Below are 17,410 nucleotides of genomic sequence, written 5' to 3'. Positions count from 1 at the left end.
TATAGAAAACATTCTTTGCTCCACTTCTTCCTTCCTCCTAGGTTGTTCTAAGAAGGTGAAGTGAAGTTTTGCCATTGACCACAGACTACAAACAGAAGGTATGGCCCTTAAGTGATAGCTATAATTTTCTTAGGCAGGAAGAATCTTTTCCCACTTCCTAGTATCTAGTTCATACTGGATGTTGATCCATACCATGGTAAGCAACTGTGGGATGTCACATTAGACCAACCACAGTGTCTTACACTGACCAGAAACTATGGCCATGTTTATTTTGGATTCTGAACATATTAAAGTTATCAAATAAGCACCATATTGTCTTTGCCCAGCATTTTAGGGCAAGATCTAATGCCTACTGAAACACAGGGAAAGATTCCTTTTAACCTCATTAAGTATTGGATTTGGTTGAAACTCTTTAGGAAAAGTGTCTATATTATCATTGCATATACAGTAATTAAAGAATCCAGGAAAGCCAACAATGCACTTATGACCGCTATTCTACTCAAGTGTAGAATGTAATAAGGTAGTTTGCCAAAAGTCCTGAAAGAGAAAGCACTTTAATAATGCAGACTTTCTTATTCAGAAGTATTTGGGGAGGTATGGGTAGGAGAGAATGTACATGTCACCTTTCCGGTCATTGCTTTCAAGCAATACTTCAGTAAATTTACGTACATGCCTACACAGTCACTCCCTTTTTTCCTCCTCCCCCATCAGCAAAAGCTGCTGAGTCAGTCTTTTGAGCATGATGCCTGAATCATGTTGTGATGTGGCAAACACTCATCCCATTTTAAAATACACCTAATTATTTCTCAAGCTTATTTCTTTAAAGACTGTGAACACTTGAGTAAGTAAAAACTATGTGTTGTTTTTAACAAATATACAGTTCATTATACAATTTTCTTCACTAAGCAGTTAATAAAGACAGTAAGAAAGCAATTGCTGGAATGTGTAGCATTGAAATTCAGCTATTACTCTGGATTTGTGAAGTGCAAATTATCATAAACCACATTAATCAGTATCAAAAATATTACATATATAGCATTCATGAAAAAAGGGAATTATAGACTGGACCTGATGAAACTTTGGCCTAGAATTCTGAACCAGGCAAGTCTGGGATCTTAGATTATTCAACACAAAGCCTAGCAGAGAAATAAGTACTTTGAGTTCAAATCTATCTTTGAATTGACAGGGAAAGAAGGAAAATAATAAAAGAATGAGGAAAAAAAAAAATCTGGTGTTATCAATGCACCCAGATACACTACAACTGATAGAAAGGTGCAAGTCTCCATTAACCCAACTGTCGAGAATGAACACAACTGCAGAGCTCTGCACTTGCTTTTTTTTTTTTTAAAAAACAGCATACTAACATGTGCAACATTTTCTGTTAAGTCAGTATCAACAGTATTTTATCTTTCATGTAAACTGTTCCGGACCTTTGAAAGCTTCCGTATGAAATATCACCTAGATAAGAGCACGTGCACAACTAGGTAGGTAGTATGCCAGATGCAAGATGTCAAAGCCCAGCAAAATCAGTGGAGAGAGCAAAACCTGTTATTGTCCCTTTAACTTACGTATTATTATTTGGAAATTACAAATTGATTCATTTGTTTTTAAAAAGCCAACCTGAGAACATCTTATTTCAGGGTGACGATATATTGCTTCTCTACTCCCACCAGGCCCTGCTACTAAGATCAAAGAGTAGAATGTCCTCTGATGCGTAACCACAAACACACTTTAAAAGAAACAAAACCCACATCTACTCTATCTGCAAGAGCTTTATTCCTGTATCTTCAAATAGCTGCATGACCTATGGGACTTATGCCACCTAAGGCATCCTTGAAACGAAAACACATTGCAGTGCCACTAAATGGATTATTAATATTCCCTTATGGAGCTTCAGGGTAGGTAATGCATTTTTAAAAATGAGGAATTTAATTGTGACACCAAGTTAATGTAAAAATAAAATCTAAATAAAATCCACTGCAAAGTGGTAGCGTTATAATACTTCCCAACTAAAATTGGTAAATCCTCACAAACATTCCCTGAGATTTTGGCACCAAATGTTACAAAAAAAATCACAGTTTTGTATTGTATTCCAGATTTTCAGTTTTACACTTCCATGAACATAATTAATTCCAGCAAGCAAAAACATGAAAGGATTATGTTCACTGAGGCATATGAATGTTCTTTTGGGTAGGAAATACTACAAAATGGTAATGCTACTTGATGTAATAGTGCAACTTGTGTTTCCTGCAGGCAGTACTCTTGAAACCTCATCGTGTCACAAACTACAGCATACCACAAGCGCTCTCTGTGTCTCTACTACAAATCAGTTCTGCTCTCAAATTTCTTATATACACACAAGGGAAAATATGGTCCAGGTCCTTACCTGGTATACTATGTCCATCTATAATAAATGAAGATCTGGGAACTTCTATTGACTCATTACATTCAAGCCTTTCCTTTCTTAACATTAGTCCCACTAGCTTAAATTTTACTCTTAAAAATATTTTACTGCAAAATACTAAAGCTTCCCTCCCTCCCCCCCCCCCCTTTTTTTTTTCCTCCTTTCTTTCTTTCTTCAACGTTTGATAATGAAGCTTCATAAAAATGGTAAACTTAGAGGTAAAGCATTTGACAATGTTCCGGGGCAGCCAACTCTAATCTAGTGGGCTATACCATGTAATTGCAGCTTAGTGTCTAAGGCTTTAAATCAAAGTTTTATCTTGAGCCTGAATGACTTCAGTCACGTGGATATCATCCACGCAAATGGCACGAATGTTCTGCTGGAACAATGTGGAGCAACTAATACTGGCCAACAGCAGCAGTAGTCCTGACTAGGCAGAGCAAGAGGTGCTACACTAGTAGTTGACGTATTGTCAGTGGAAAGCCTTTAACATTATCAGCTCTGCAGACGATGAGGAATATTCAAGCTAGCTTTAAAGGTCACCCAGGTACAGAAAGTCATCTTACTGCTGCAGCCCAAATGTGGATTAATTTACTTTGCTTCTTGTTATACAGGACCTCGCCACAGCAGGTAGGTTACTAATATTACCTGAACTATTTTGTATACAGGTAGCTCAGGGATGCTGCAGTCTGCTGTGTAAAGTTTATATATTTTTTAATCTATATTTTTTTTAATCTATATAAAGACAAGTAGCTGCACATGTAGTTTAAGGTTTACTATCAAGAACCTCATTAGAACCCTGCAGCATCCTGCTGCAAGCACCAGACTCAAATCTCTAGCTACTACCACACTGTCAACCTAAAGCCTGCCTTCAAGGTTTAGTCTCTCTTTTTTTAAAAAAGGCAAAAAAAATCTTACCTGTTCTCTCTCTCCCCCCCCCCCCCCCGACATTCTTCCCCTCAAAAGAGAAAGCAAGAATTGAGAAAAAGGTGCAATTAAGAAAGAATATGGGAATCCAACATTTAGTAGGAAGGCAAATTAAAGAACCCGGCCTGTCATACACAAAAGTAGCACATGAACTTTTTATGGTCTGTAACTTGAGAGATTGCTAGGACAAAACGTCAGATTTTGTTTTAATATAATATCTGAGAAAAGTTTTTTAAACCAACACAGTAACAACTGCAGAGAAGAAAGTGTCCTTCTTTGGTTTAAAAATATTTTTTAGAAAGTTTGTTTTGGAATCAAAAAACATTGTCATCTAGGGATGAATCTCTGTCCCATCACTGCTTCCTTTATGTGGGAGGAAGCAATAAAAGCTTTACTTTGTAAACATTATAGTGGTTGAGAATAGGTGGTTGAGTGTCTGGAAAACTGCAATCCCAAAAACATTTCAAAAGCCTTTTATTTTGAGCTGGCAGATGGGAATATGATAACACGGTTAGAGAGCAGAATCATTTCTGTCACTCATCTCTAGAACTGCAGCTGAAGAGAATTTCTCAGCAGTGATTTCGGGGAGCTGGTGGAAGGGCCACAGAGCCAGCAAGCGCACAGGCTGCAGACACCGCATCCCAAAGAGATTGGTCAACTGCACAGGTCTCAGTGACATACAGAGAAATCTCTCACCAGCCTTAGCTACTGTCACCTTTCCTCTGCTACCGTATTTTACTCTTCCTTTACACAGTCAAGGCTACTGTCCCCTTTCTCTTCACTCTTCCGTAGCTCCGTCCATCTCCCCTGCTCCCCTTCTACTCTTCTGTCCTACGCTTTCTTTGGCAAAGAATGCATTGATATTTCTTTTAAGGAATAATCATTCTGAATTAAGTTTCTTTCTGTGTTGATCTTCCTCACTCCTTGCCTACCATGTACTCAGTTGCTTGCCATCTTCCTTTTTTCATCCCTGGTGTTCCATGGCCAACAAAACTTGTCACTCCAAGGTTTAAGGCACATCCATTAAGAACTACGCAATTAACAAAGAAGCAATGCAAAGTAGTGGTTTTCCATTCTAATCTCCATGATTGACTCTCACAGTTGTGTCATGTCTACCCATGAAGGGAGAACATCTAGACTGGGTCTGTAATGCCAGTATTACAAAAACTCTCGGAATTTTCCAAAACCACTGGGATCCATGAAGGGCATACTATATTTTCACTGTTTTGTGCACCTAGAATAGATGACTAATGACCTGGACCTTAACACTGAAATATCTTTGAGAAAGAATTTAATCTGCAGAAGTAAAGAACACAGTAATAAATAATGATTTTCAACTCAGAACAGAGTCACCTTCTGTCTTTAAAAGGGCATTGTTAAAAATGCAGAAAGCATACTGTACAGAGAAAAAAAACCTTATCTACACTTGCCAGGGGCAGTGGAACACTTACTCACGCTTATAAAAGTTATTTTTAAACAGGCATAACCCTCCAACAGCTCAGTTTTATTCAAAAGCAGGGGATACTTAATAAAGTTTACTAAACTGAAAGGAGGTGGATACTTCACGCACACCAGCACAGCTACATAGCTAAATAAATCACCTAAAAAAAAAAATCAGCACTGAAACAAGTGCACCACCTCCTTCTTGCACCACTCACCTCTTCTTTCCACATTTGTAAATACTTTTATGCTCTTCAAAGACTTGTTTCTGTTGATCCACATTCCACACCTAGAGCCCATGAGGAGGAGGAGAGCCACTGAGGCTCTCAGGTCCTGGTTGTCCTGAAACACTGAAAGTGACTGAATAATCCTGAAGGGGATGGGAAAGCTGGAGCTTACACAAAAAGGAAGATTTACTCTAAAAACGTGTAAGCATTATTGTTTTTCTTCTCAAACTAGCATGCAGAACATCTACTTGCACTGTTTCTATTGAATGTTCTCAAGACTTATTACATACTATTGCAACCTAAGGTCATTCAAAGGACAAGAATGTTTTAAAGGTAGCTCGAGCCACTGTAAGGTATTATAAAAAGCCTTTACGGAGCTTACCAAAGAGTGATAACTGTTCATTCAGCAGGGAATTATCAGCAGAAGACATTATCATACTATAGCTCTCTAAACACCTTCCAAAACTATTCAAGCATCTGGTTTTTAACAAGAAAGAGACAAAAAGATAGAACAGAGTTAGCATCCGTCAGCTAGGATCTAAAATATTTTTCTTATTTGTTGCTTGTCCAACTGTCTAGGCCTTAACACATGAGCTGTTATCAAAGCACATACATTTCACCCCTGGCTGTTTTGTTTTTCAATGCATTTTATACCATGGGAAAATTTAGAGATAAACTAAAGTGCAACTATATGCTAGCCAAAAAGAAGAGGAAATACAACTTCTGGTTAAATTCCCAGAAAAGAGATATCAGCTGACTCTGCTATTTAATCAGCAGGTAGGTTTTTGTAAAAACCTAAAGACAAACAGGTCTGAAAACTGGTCTTGATTTATCAGAGAAAAAAAGTAAATATTGTACTTTCAAACACAAGTCTCTTATTTAGCACAGCAGACTATGAACACAGAACAAAGACCACCACATGCCATCTGCTTCAGCGGCAACTGCATATGGATGCATGGTTACATAGAAGGAAAAGAAACTGTCAGTATTATGCCAACTCAAAACTGTTGTCCGAACAAGCTGCACTTGACCCATGAATAAAGCAAAACTGGAGAAGAAAATATGGCCTTGAGCCATCTTCATGGCTCTTCCTATTCCAAAAAACCCCTTTTCAAGAATAAAGCTAAAGCTGTTCCAATTTATAGCACTGTCATGTGAGTTGTAACAAGAACAGTGTAAAAAGGGGTCTGCTTCTATCGGGTACTGACAATACTACCGAATATACCAAGCAAACCCATATGCACCTCCGTTTTTCCACAGCAGATGCTGTTGCTACTGCCACCATGACAGCAACATTAGGCTGAGCAGGAAGACACAGCGACCTTAAAGAGCAAGTGAAGAAATCCTATAAAACACTGTAAGAATGTAAGGAGTGTCAAAAATTGCAGATCCACCGAGGGGTACAGGAAGAAGACAGGACAAACAAGGTTTCAAAGCTATTCACTGTGGGTCTTCACTAAGCACACTGGTATCGATCACAGGCACACCTTTAGTCCTGACTCCTTTGGCCATTTTCCCAAAACAGAGGACAGGGCTGACAAAGAGACCATTATTTACCTCTGCACCCTTTGAATATAGCCCCTCAAAAAACAAAAGGCAGACTTTCAAATTTTGATGCTTCACAACATGGAAACATCGTATTTCAGCCAGAAGAGGACTCAAGAACTGGCCCACTTGATCATGCCAGAGGTAAAAAGCACAATGGAAGATAAATGGCTGGGTTTGATTATTGACTTTTGTGTAAGCAGCTATAACAACATTATACTTTTTGCTATTCTATGAACAATAAACAAACAAAAAACCTTTAACACAAACTTGTGCCCAAATACTACCACACATTAAAAGGCATTTATATAGGTTGATTTGCCTATATGCCATCACACAACAGAAGGACAAGGTTCTTGCTCACTTGAGTTTCTCCAGTAATGCCAATATTTCACCTTTTCTCATTACTTCCCTTTTCTCCTTAGCCAACTTATTCAGAGTTGAACAGTTAAACAATAGCCTATTTGCCAAAATTCCTTACTTGTACTTTCCTTTGCCCTCCACCACATTCCATTTACAATAAAATCCACTGATGTCTTATAAGTACCCTTAAAGGAAACTTTTTATACAGCTGACCTGGGCAATACCTGTGTAGAAAAGGAAAGTATTTTTTGCTTTTCAGTGCAGAAAGTAATTTTTTTACGTTGTTTTGTTATATTTCCTATCCTATTTTCAAAATACCATTCCAATATTGATCATTATAAAATAGCTTCTCTGAAAATCATATATACTACTGTTTCATTCAAACAGGATACTACTGAGATGCAGCATATTGCCAAATTCTGTCAGACAGAACATTCTTTAAGACAAGTATTTACCCACTGCCCATCATGTATGGTCACAGTGATGTTTGCCAATATATTAATTTCTAACACCGGCTCCAAGGTGAGAAACTTTTCAAACCTTTAAAGTTTTCAAAGCCTTTAATTTGCTCTACTCCTCCTTTCAGCTGACAGCAGCAGAAACATAGCTTCCATGGCAAGTCAAACCAGAACAATTCACTCCTTGTGTAATTTTACTGATGTTAGCGAAAGAATGCCACGGAAAAATTTCGAAGAGCAAGTTGGAAGGAAGCCTTGCATAACTTTTATATCTTTGACATAGCCTGAAATCTAACAGTTTTAGCACAGTAACTAAGTTGTTCTGAGTTAAAGTTAATAGTTGTCTCTGCAGAAAGTCTATCAATTTAAACTATTAATGTGTTCCTTATTATTTTAGTATCTGAGAGCCTTGCAGAACTACATGGAGGTGGTGTTCAGACCAAGAGCACGCTCCCCCCTCCCAGGAGTTTGGCTGCCTGTGCTTGGGACCAGTTCTCTGATACTGTTTCAGCTGTTGAGAGCACTGTTTGGGAAACTTCAACCAGCCTTAAGACAGCTCATCAACAAAAAGCTGGAAAATGCCTCTGCAGAGTCTGCCCCACCTTGTTTTGGCAGCTGCATATAGCCACCTCTTGCCTCTGGCCCCTGCCTGAGCTGTGTTACAGCCACACTGCAGTCATGCCCATCCTGGTCAAGTACCCTATCAATCCAGACCCTGACTCAAACTCACAGGCTTGGCTTCCTTCCCTGACTTTGGACTTGCCTCATCACTGTATACTCCTCTGGCAGTCTAGACTATTGTCTGAATCTGGTTAGCATCCCCAAACCTGCTTTGCTCACCTTGCTCAGGTATGGCAAGACCGTCCCTTGTCAGTAAGGCCACTGTCCATGTCTGCCTTGTTGTCACATCTGGATACAGGTTTACCTTCTCTTTCATCATGACCTGCCTACATCTAGTGCCTGACAGGTTGACAAAGACTATCACTGCAAAATTAAAAAGAGGTAATGAAAACCCTAAGGCGTTGTCCTGGTTTCAGCTAGGATAGAGTTAATTTTCTTCCTAATAGCTGGAGTAGTGCTATGTTTTGGATTTAGGTTGAGAATAACGTGATAAAACACTGATGTTTTAGTTGTGGCTAAGCTGTGCTTACACTAGTCAAGGACTTTTCAGCTTCCCATGCCCTGCCAGCGAGAAGCTGGGAGGGGGCACAGCCAGGACAGCTGACCCAAACTGGCCAGAGGGATGTTCCATACCATATGATGTCATGCTCAGTATATAAACCCGGGGGTGTTGGCCGGGGGGCAGCAATCACTGCTCGGGAACTGGCTGGGCGTCGGTCGGCGGGTGGTGAGCAATTGCATTGTGCATCACTTGTTTTGTATCTTCTTTTATCATTATTATTATTTTCCCTTCCTTTTCTGTGCTATTAAACTGTCTTTATCTCAACCTACAAATTTTACTTTTTTTCCCCCCCAATTCTCTCCCCCATCCCATTGTGGGGGAGTGAGCGAACGGCTGTGTGGTGTTTAGCTGCCTGCCAGGTTAAACCACAAAAGTCCTTCTGGTGCCCAATGCAGGGCTCGAAGGGTTGAGATAACAACAGATCCGACCAGAGCGTGTTAAGGCAAACTTGTTATAAGCATTCATCATATTGGTTTAATAGTCGCTGGTCACAACGTTGATTAATTTGCTCTCAGAGCTGCCGTGCTTGCTCTCAGAGTTGTGTTATGTAACCCCGTACTTGCCGTATATGTTCCCTGTTGTGCTGACTGCCACCTCTGGGAGCTCGATCAAGGATATCATTTTGCTGCGCTGTGTAACACTTCGGGTTTATGATATAGAATTTTTGGTCGTGAGACTAATGTGGTATTTGTACTTGGCATTACCATCATCTCCGTACCTCGGGAGCCACCTTTCGGAAACTATTAATAATTACACTCTACCTTTTCTCCTTGGGGAACCAATCTGTGGGGAGAGAGGGGAGGACACTTTCCCCTGCTCCCTCACCTTCCCTTTCTCCTTCAGGCTAGTTACAACAGCTCTTGAGAATTTTGAATATCCTTGGGATGTTCAAACCAGCATGTTCCTATTGCTCTGTCTCCTGAATGTGGTTCAGGTCTTGTTTAAGGTTAAACAACTGTCTAAGAATACCATCCAGAGATCTACCCCCGCAACAGGCACTGTCTGTGCACATATGACACCAGTTGCAGCCCCTGTCACTCATTTACTTTGCCTGAATGGATCAAATGGCTGATCCTAGCACACTACAGCCTAATCCATCAGCAGACAGTCTACACTCAAATTCCTAGGCACAACATGGATGTTTTCAGGCAAGCAACCAGCGAGCAGCGTTGACAGAAGCACACAAGTCACACAGCTGGGTGTGCTTCAGCCTGTACCAAGCTTTGCACTCCAGCTGGAGTCCAGGAAGCCAGAAGCATTCACACACTGCACTCTGAGGGGTGACTGAAACCTCCCAGATGGCTTAAATCCTCCAGCTCAGCTACATAAGAGAGTATCTTGCAGCCTGACCTACACCCTATGCTCTTTTGCCTATGCTGAAAGCAATACCTAAACTACCCAGCTTAAAGTTAGCTGAAGTATGCTTAGCAAAGTCACAATCACACCTTTGACTGTGGCACAGCCACACCCAAAGTCAACCTAGTTCGGCAATAAAATTTAAAATGAGTTCTGAGAACAATTATAAACAAAGGCGGTCCCTACTCTCCCTTGGTGAAGATTTTTATATAAGTAGAATTTTTTTTTTTTTTTAAAGTATAGAGAAAGCCTCAATTCCTGCAAGTGTTTCTTTGGATAATATTTTTTTTTTATTTCATACCAGCTTCTGTCATCTAGGATAGAATATGCTGACTAACTCTACGAAGTAAAGTGCAAGTAAAGCAAGAACAGAAGTCAACCCTGGAAACCCTTCAGAGTTAAAATGGCTAAGTATTTCTTAGCTTTTTACTGTGTGAGAGCAAGATTACGATTTTTGTCTTCAATACCCAGCATGAAGGTACTCACTTGAAGAAGCGTAAAGAAATTGTGGGTTTACAGCTCCCTGTGTATAATGAGAATTATTTGCAAAGTCTTCCTTGAAAAAAATGACTTGACTGAAGAAAAACATTAAAAGTTAAAGTGATCTTAAATTTCACCAAAACCCAAATTTTCTTTTGATGGATTAAATTGGGTAACAATGTATTTATTGTATGTATTTATAGTTACAATTGTATTGTAATTAGATGCATTTAAGCAATATCAACAGCAAATGCAATTTAAAAAAAAAATCTTTTGTCAAACACCAGTTTTTACTGTGTCTTCAGAATTCAAAACAAACCACCATTGCAGCTGGAGAGCTGTAATGTTGATGGAAGACAGGCAAGACACTTACTGTAACACACCCTTGTTTCCAAACATTGGATTAGAGTTTCCTACAAAATATTAAAATATTGAAGATTGGCCAAGAACTGCTTTAATATTTCTGAACCAGAAGCGCTTCAAAGTCTATTTAAACTATGGCCATACTGCCATTTTCATTTTTTACTTCATATTTCACCAAAGAATGTTTGATGCTAAAAAAATTAAATCGCCTAACAGTCAGCCACTTTAATAAATTAAGCTGTGTGGAGTTTCTTGGAACACAGAAGTCCCATCTAAGCTCAATCCAGCACTCACAGGAGCAAGTAATTTCAGCAAGGACTACTTTTTCCTTACTGAAAAAGGAAAAAAGAAGGCGAGGCACATAGAGCAAAACAGTGCAAGAGAGGCTGAAATGGAATGATTTGCTGAGAGCCAAAAGAGGTTAGAGGAAAGACTGAACGTGGCACCCAGATCTCCTGAACTCAGGCACAAAGTACAGTGTCCTTCAATCCAGTGCCTAAGAACTGACTGTTACCCATGAAAATACCCATGCCAAAGTTGGCTGAAGTCAATAACCGTGTTCCAAGTCATGAGGTTTGGGTACGAACACTTTCCCACCATTGTCTTTCCTCTCCTCACATGAGTTACGTTAATACCCGAGCCTGTATGATGAGCACAAAGGGAAAATCCGTGAGTTTGGGAACAGCTTTCTATGCAATCCTTCCCCAGGGAATCAAGACCACATTGCAGCAACACAGCAGCAATGGCAGAAGACAGAGGAGTTCATCCAGTTATCACACCCCTCTCAGGAGCCCAAATCCGAGAGCAGAACAAGCTTTTGAAGGGTCTGGGCCAACACACTACTTCGACAAGTCCAACTCATTTCCCACCTGCTCTCTCACTAACTGCTCCCCATCTTTCCTTCTCCAACAGCAGATGTAGAAGAGAAAGTAAGATTAAGTTGACAAGTATATTAAATAAAATAATTAAATAGGTATTTTACATCTTTTCTGGAGAAAGAATTCAGAAATGCATTATTCCAAAGAAGTACTAACCTATACAAAAGTTTGGGCATCCTCAAACATATTTAAGAGGAAAGCCATCAGCATCAAAACAACCAAACAGGCATGCAATCTTCCAGACACCTACATAAGAAAAGGTCATTTCCACACCTTCACCTCTGTGGGATAAGAAAAAACAAACCAAAGACCAAACAAACCTACAGCTATCTCCAAAATCCTGACACAGCACACACATCTTTCCCTGTATGAGCAGAAAGTCAGCAGCTATGGGTTATTTTGGAAGGAAGTGGCAAAAAAACTTTCAGGACTCAAATATAAAATATCTTGATAGCCAACAGATCTCTCTTCTATAGTTAGACTCTCTGCAGCAATGGCAGATATTAATTGACAAGAGATAGTCTCGGCCCAAGGGAGAGTGTCTCACTTATTTATGATTTATGGGGGTTTGTGATTCAGATCTTACATGCCAAACTTATAGAGACCAATGGACAACTGGAGACAGATTTATAGAATCATAAGGCTAGAAGGGACCTCAAGAGGTTTTAGTCCAATCTCCTGCCCAAACTTGGGTCAAAACTGAATTCGGACCTGGCTTTATGCTGTTGAGTCTTGAAAATGTCCAAGGGTGGAAACAGCACAATCTCTCTGTGCAACCTGTTCCAACACTTAATTATCCTCACAGTGATTTCCCCTCACCTATATCCAGTAAGAACCTCTCATTTCAATGTATGGCCATTGTCTCATTCTCCCACTGTGCACATCAGTATAGAGCCTGGTTCCATCTTCTTGATGACGTCCTCGGAGGTATGGGTAGGCTGCTGTTAGGCGTTTCTCACCCAAGCCATCTCTTCCCCAGGCTGAACGAGCCCAGTTGAATTGATCTTTCCTGTACTGGAGGGCCCCAGCCTGGACGCAGTATTGCAGGTGGGATCTAACAAGTGCTGAGCATAGGGAAAGAAGAAACTTCTCTTGGTTTACCAGTCCCTGGATACAGCCCAGCACACTTAACTTCCACTGCTAGATAAAAAGACAACCGAGATCAGTGCAGAGGCTCCCAAGGATGCCATCTTTATCACGGTATCCTTCACCGGCTTCAGTTCACAGATGATTACAAGGCCTTGTCCCACCCACTGCCTTAGTCTGAGCCTCAGGCTGATAAAGAGTCCACTAACCATCCAAAAGAAAAAGTAACCAAACCTACAGGAGTGCAACCACATACCCTGAATTGCTTCTCAGTGCATCTGCAACCAGCTGTAAAACACAGAGCAGCTTTCTGGGAGTACGTGCCAAGAGTTACAGTCTTAATTTGTTAAGTGAAACTGTTTTAATTCACAGGTATTATTCAAGTTCTAGCTACCCTCTCAGTGAATTGCAGAAGGCAAATGAATAAAAGAAAATTTCAGAAGACTGTTTAGTGTTTGGCACACACATAAAATACTAGTCTTAAAAAAAAAGACTGGACTGCCTTAATGAAAAAAAGTACAAGGACAAAATAATCCCAGACTTAAAAATATTTTTAAGTGTATTTCCACAGCATTTTTTAAACCTCACAATTTATTATCTTTATGCACTCTGAAATGCTTGAGTTACTCTTTAGAGGAGACAAACACACTTTCAATGTCTCAGTCTGGACCTTACCTGGAATTTTTTGATAATTTGTTTCTAATCGGGAATTCTCAAGTTGCAAAACCAAGCAATTTTCTAACAAAAGTGTCAGTTTAAATGAGTTTTTCAGTTCTGACAAAGAAAGCCTGAAACTGTCAAAAAGAAACATTATCTATTTTGTTCCTTTTTCCCCCCTCGGTGTTTCAGCTGTTACAAATGCATGGAAAATTTTATTTTAATGGAATGAGTGAATCAGAACAAAATGCAATGCCTGAGAGTCACTGGCAAGCTAGAATAGAAAACCTCAAACCTAAGCAAGAGTTACACTGCTCTTGGGCAGCAGCATGCTGCTCAGTCACACAGCGGCAGTGGGTGAGCCTGGAGAGACTACAGGCAGACAGCTCATTGGGCTTTGAGGGACGAAGGCACAAGCTCAGAAAATTGGCAAGACACTAAATGAAAAGGTGTGCGCAGACATTACATAAATGGATAAAAGGGTCACCACCTCTCACAGTTACTCAAAGCTGGATGTTTTCACTCCGTTGCCTTAAGGAAGCACCATGGGTTAGCAGATCCCTGTGGGCCTGTCCCACCATTTGCGGAATCCTCCCTGGGCAGCAGCAACGGAAGACCAACCTGCATGGTATGAAAACCTACAGCTGAACTTAAAATTATGCCTGCCACAACAAGCACTGCTAGAAGTAGAGGTATCCTTATCTTCCTTATCTTCCTACATCCTCCCTCAACCAACGTACATTCAGTTAACAACTAAGTAGTGCCATGTAACACAGAGGCTTCTGGAGCAACCAACAAAACCCATGGGTAGAGTCCGCACGGTACAACCTTCTGTACATGGGAACTTTGCAGTTCCTCTGTAATTGGGTAAGGTTGGCTCATGGACGGAAGCTGGGAACATCGAGGTTGCGTTCGCAAATTGTACAGACATCTACAGGTGGCAGGCACACAGATAGGAAGAGGGGAAAGCAAGCAAGCCTGTGCTTTCCAGAAAAATGAAAAAGTAATTCAAGTGTTCTCTAATCACCAGAAATGCACTCATCAGTTTTTACAAAAAATTCAACATAAAAAAAATCTGGTTTCAGGCAAGTTTATCTACCCAAATAAAGGAAGCAACGGTGCATACAACTAGGGTAAACGCAGGCAAAGGGAGTTTACCTATGTCTAGTCACTTTTATAATTTCACATTGCCCAACCCAAAACACCAAGCAGATAAGTCTACTCACTTCTTTCCTACATCGGGATGGTATCATCAATGCTTTATAAATACATTGGCTTGTGAGAAAGAATGAACTCGCATTTCCAACTCCGGTTTTCCACTTTCTAACATGATGTTTAGGTTAAATATATTCTTATTTTACCCAATTCAATATCACATGCAGTATTCAGAAAGTTTTTCAAGTTCTCTCTGAATATTCTAAATTATGTCAGTGTCTGCAATAGCTGAAAACAATACCACATGGTCATTTATATTTAGCAGTTTTAAATTATTTCTGTATAGATGACGTATCTTTCACTCTGACACTTTAGTCAGCACAGGATGAATGTTTTGCCAATTCTCAGGGAACAGTTATGGTTTGGAAAATAAGGACTTAATTCAGAACAGTAAGTACCTGCAAACACTAACTTGTGCTCAACTCGTCTTTTAGTGGCTATGTATGTCTAATAATTTTGTTGTATTAGAGCCTAAAAAGCTCAGAGCAACAACATTAGGTTTTGAATAGTATATGATTCTTTTCCACTATTACTACCTATTTCTAAGCCTGAAAAAAGCTGAGCTGTTTTCACCATCCAACTGCAATGGCTGTTATGGCACAACCTAACCTCCCCAGAAGACAACAAAGTAATAAAACAAGCTACAAACCGCTACCTTTATTTAAGGGGACTTTTCATTGGAATAGTTGCCAAAAGAACTTCTCCATGGAAACTACCATAGACCCGTACATGAATTCTGATATTTTTCTTATAATGTTCTGACAAACTTGGAAATGCAACTTACCACCCATTATATCAGAAAGTACAACCAACATGTAGTTGCTATGATACGGTGGACAGTCCATTTGAAACAGTACCAGATGACAAAGCTATAGGTAAATTTGGAAAAGCATCTTGATCCTTATGCTTTAATGCACTGAAAGAGGACTAACTTATTGGTATATATACACACAGACGTAATAAAGTCTGTTGCAGTTCCACTGAAGCTTCCTTCCAAGAATGTCACAGTTCTTTCACCTTGATAATGATTTTAGCCTCATAACGATCACTCCAGGCAGTCTGGAAGGTCATATTTTCACGTCTCTACAGGGAGGATAATTATAATACAGCAGCGTGGCTAAAACTGGAAAGCGACCTACCTGCTAACAATGGCTTTGGCCACCGGGGCCTCCGAACCAGGGCTGAAAGCAGCTCCAAGCAGCACTTGGAGACAAACTTTCAATCCACAGTACTTCAAATTCAGTGAAAAGCAAGTTTTTATACTTCCTCCATCCTTCCAACTCTGGAACTCTTTTTAGCTTTTCCAGCCGAAACCAGGTTAAAACAGGAAAATATGTCTTCCCTGGTGTGTCCCCTACACCAAACAGCTAACACCACATGATGGAAGGTAGGACAGCCATTGACACTACAAAAGAATCGAGACTATTCAACCCTAAGCACTGTCAAAAGATTAAAATAAATCAACCGAAAAATTACGAATCCCCCTTTCAGGCAGGTTGCTGCCTATGAACAACAACGTCCGCGCCAGCGCCACGCTCCTGCCCGAAGCTAACTCCCGGGGCGGGAAGGAGGGAGCCGTCCCGCAGCACCGCTGCCCCGGGCATCCCGCGGAGCCGCTGGTGCCGAGGTCGGTTTCCCTCTCCCGACGCCGCTCCAGACCGGCGGGACAGACCCCCCCCGGGAGGCTCTGAAGGCCCCGCCACAGGCTCCTCTCCCATCCCCGAGGGGCTAGGGAGAGGCTTCTCCGTCCCCGGCCCCGCGGGGCGAAACACCTGCCCTCCGCCGCACAGCTTCCTCACGCACCCGCCGGCGAGGCGAGCCCCGGGGAAGGCCGCCCGCCCCCCAGCCGCCGCCGGCCCCCGCGGCGTCCCGGCCCTTACCAGGGAGAGCACTTTGTAGGTGTTGGGGTCCTTGCTCTTGCCGTCTGGAGCTTTCTCCGGCTCCTCGGCCACCTCCATGGCCGGCAGCATAGGCACGGCCGCAGCCTGCAGCCCGCCGTCGGCCGCCCCTATCCCGCCGAGGTGGTCCTCACGGCCCTTCCTCCCCGCCGCATGCTGCCCGTTGCCCTGCATGCTGCCCGCGGCTCTACCCGCCGCCCGCCGCGGCCCCGGCTATTAATAGCGTGGCGGCACGGCACGGCCCCGCCCCGCCCGGGAGCGCGGCCGCCGGCAGCCCCCGTTCCCCCGCCGGCACTGCCGCCGGCCGCGGCGCGGTGGGGGGAGCGAGCTGTTCCCCTCCCCGCCAGCGTGGGGCGCGCCGCCGCTCCCCGCTTTCCGCCCCCTCCCTGCAGGTGAGGGCGGGCCGCGGCCGCCCCTCCCTGCGGGCAGGGCGGCGGCGGGGCAGAGCCGCGGGGTCCGGGGCTGGCGGGGGTGCCGCCGCAGCTCGCTGTGACATCACGCCGCTCCAAAATAGCGGCCGGGGGAGGGCGCCGGGCCGTGTTTACGAGGGAGCGCGGAGAAAGTTTCCGCTGCCCGACCCCCGCCGCGGGAAGCGGGCGGAGGCGGCGGCGCGGCCTTCCCCGAAGCCGCCCGGCGGCAGCACAGGTGTGCGCGGGGGCGGGGGGTGCCGGCCCCGGCGCCGCCAGAGGCACGCACCCACCGCGGCTTTGCAGCCCCAGCTCTGCTGGCCGCGCTTTATTGCCTGCTGGTGGTCTCCTCCGCAGGCTGAAGGTGCTTCTCTCCCTGCCTGCTAGCCTTCGCCCCTTCCCGGGGAGGGTTTCCCCTCCCGTCTCTCCTCCCGCGCCCACGGAAACCCCCCGCGCGGGGCATCAGGCCAGCCGGGTGCCCGCACACCCGGGGCGGGAGCTCAGCGGGCAGCCTCAGTGCCCT

At 42.8% G+C, this 17,410-nt stretch overlaps 1 protein-coding gene across 1 annotated transcript in view; it reads right to left on the bottom strand.

Annotated features, from left to right (window-relative positions):
* Window positions 1–16,654, bottom strand: part of ENPP1 (ectonucleotide pyrophosphatase/phosphodiesterase 1) — a 62,435-nt gene extending 45,781 nt beyond the window's left edge. The window contains exon 1 of the mRNA XM_076333620.1: window positions 16,463–16,654. Within this exon, the coding sequence (XP_076189735.1) occupies window positions 16,463–16,654 (192 nt within the window). The remainder of the gene's footprint in view (window positions 1–16,462) is intronic.
* Between the last annotated feature and the right edge of the window lie 756 nt (window positions 16,655–17,410).

Source organism: Aptenodytes patagonicus, chromosome 3, assembly GCF_965638725.1.
Source record: "Aptenodytes patagonicus chromosome 3, bAptPat1.pri.cur, whole genome shotgun sequence".
NCBI lineage: Eukaryota > Metazoa > Chordata > Aves > Sphenisciformes > Spheniscidae > Aptenodytes > Aptenodytes patagonicus.
Note: the sequence above shows the minus strand (reverse complement) of the source record. Positions and strands in the feature narration are given on the sequence as shown.